The 2,360-nt window shown below is 37.8% G+C and overlaps 1 protein-coding gene across 1 annotated transcript; it reads right to left on the bottom strand.

Annotated features, from left to right (window-relative positions):
* Nucleotides 1-870: 870 nt before the first annotated feature.
* Nucleotides 871-1,829, bottom strand: LOC118247546 (uncharacterized). The gene is made up of 2 exons (XM_035545598.1): nucleotides 1,490-1,829; nucleotides 871-1,390 (listed from the first exon to the last, which is right to left on the bottom strand). Exons 1-2 carry the CDS (start codon nucleotides 1,779-1,781, stop codon nucleotides 1,008-1,010), a joined length of 675 nt encoding a protein of 224 aa, XP_035401491.1. The 5' UTR covers nucleotides 1,782-1,829; the 3' UTR covers nucleotides 871-1,007.
* Between the last annotated feature and the right edge of the window lie 531 nt (nucleotides 1,830-2,360).

Raw genomic sequence — 2,360 nt, 5'->3', positions numbered from 1 at the left:
CTGGAAATACACTGGTAAGTCTTTGTGTGTGGGAGCCATAAGACTCTTTGTGGCAGGTATGAAATATTTCATCAGGGAGAAATCTTGCAGTAGATAAAATTACATTCACATTCTGCTTCTTCATCCTTCTACTTTTTTTTTTTTCTTCAAAATATGGATGCTTAGGGCTTAGCTCAAATTCAAAAACATCTTAGGGTCTTTGAACAAGTTGCCTGGGAGAAAAAAAAAACTCACAACTAATCCACAAATAAGGAATAAACCAAATGAACATAGATCGTCTTGCATCTTATCAGTGTGTAACAAAACATAAGTATGAGGAATAAAGGGACAGATGTAACACGTGCTTCAGAATATAGCTGGCAGTAAGCTGAATAAACAGAAATCTGTTTTTTTCTTGAATGTGAATTCATTCTAAGTTGCATACTACTTTACGCCATCTCTCTCTCTATGGCCTCCATGCACCTGTAACTTATCAGGAATGTGTCTACACTTACCGAACACTGTAATGGCTGTTTTGCCATTTTAAGCCAATCTGTAGCATGTTAGTTCTACTTAGCTTCTTTTCTTATATCATATTTTGTTCAGACCTGTCCTCATTACTTTTGACAGTCTTAATTCTATTGATTTCTTCTGTTTAGGGTAACCTTACCAAGCACAGTGAAAATCACTGTGACTTTCACTGCATGATAATATCCAGAGCGGCATTAGAATGCACATACAAATCATTGTCTCCAAAGTATTTCTGACTTATATGTATGGATATTTCAATTAACTGTTCTGCATCAGGAAGAAAATGGTCTGTGGGACAATAATTTGTCAATGTGTAGATGGCAGTTTCCATTTCCTTCATTTTATGTCTGGATTTGATTAACAATCTTTAATGATTGTTCTAATGCGATAGAGAATCAACAGGTGATCCAGAAAGAGTTCAGCAATTAAACTTCACCTTCTTTACCTCTTCTAGTCCAACTCCTCAGCAACATACGGTTTTTGAATAGGCTATTGGCCTACATGCCATTTTCCTGTGCTGAGAGCTGCTCCCTCCTGAGGGAAGGTGCTGGAGAGAAGAGTTTATGTAAAGAAAGCAAGTGACTTTGAAGTGTTGTGTCCAAACTGCTGGCACAGAAATAGACAGCTGAATGGTTCATCTTCACAGATACAATATCTAAATAGAAGTCTGAGAGATTTAACCGCTTAGCTTTGTATCCAGTGTGAGTATCACCCACAGCTTCCTGATTTTCACCGATGGAATAATAGAGTAATTGCAGCCCCTTCCCTGGCTGTTCCAGATACCAGGACATATAATTGTGATTATCGTTTTGACTGCATTTCAGAGTAGCTTCTCCATCTTCTTTCAGTACCAGACTTGATGTTTGGGTTATTTTAGCTCCTATAAGACAAAACAACAACAAAAAATAAACACAGTAAGAAAAGTAAACTACATTCTCCCCACAGCAGAAGAGGTATCATGGCGCAGCTGATGCCTTACTTGCTCCAAAGAAGAATGTAGCCACACACCAAGCTGTCCACATCCCCATTTCTGCCTCAGTAGGCAGAGAGCATGGTCTGATAAGGGACTTATGTAGGTCTGTTTCACATGCTTCTCTTAAACCAATAGCAAAGACGTCTGTAGCAGCTACATCTATGCTGAAAACCAAGCTTCTTCCTGTATGAAATCTCAAGCAAACACATTGTTTTAAGTGTATCTGTCGAAAACATACAGAAGCTTTCAAACTGGCTCTAGTAGAAGTTTTTCTACCAGACAGGATAGTATCATACATGACAATTGTCTTTTTATTTAACCTTGTATATCTTATTTTTACCTTTTGATGATTTGCTTCCAGAATGAAACCAAAAGACTTTAGTATAACCAAGTAAAGAGCTTTTTTATATATTGGTGAATGATGGATTTTTTCTTTCTGGAAAACTTCAGCCATTTCTGGTCACTGTACACCTATGGCTGCAGATTCCTGACTTCCTACACATTCAGTGGAACCTATGAGAAGAACAAAATGTATTTTCAAGATCCACAGAGCATGGTGGGTCTTCTTGGCATAGCACAAGAAAATAGCTGTTTTATGAGCAAATTAAACACATATGCTCCTTAATTATTTTTCTTCCTTCACCTGTAAAGGCCAGCATTCATGATCTTTTTGGGGGGATCACTTTAAATGGGATCCTGTTGTATTCTAAGCATACACCAAAAAAAAAAAAAAAGGAAACTGAGGTTGCTCCTGAAGCAAACATCTTACAACTTCTTTTTCCTTAGGTGTCCTAGCAGTATCTCAGCAGGACTGAGTGGCACGGCAGTCACTGACACAATCTTTTAACTTGTGTTAAGAAGACTGATCATTGTCACA

This window comes from Cygnus atratus, chromosome 1 (assembly GCF_013377495.2).
Source record: "Cygnus atratus isolate AKBS03 ecotype Queensland, Australia chromosome 1, CAtr_DNAZoo_HiC_assembly, whole genome shotgun sequence".
Taxonomy (NCBI): domain Eukaryota; kingdom Metazoa; phylum Chordata; class Aves; order Anseriformes; family Anatidae; genus Cygnus; species Cygnus atratus.
Note: the sequence above shows the minus strand (reverse complement) of the source record. Positions and strands in the feature narration are given on the sequence as shown.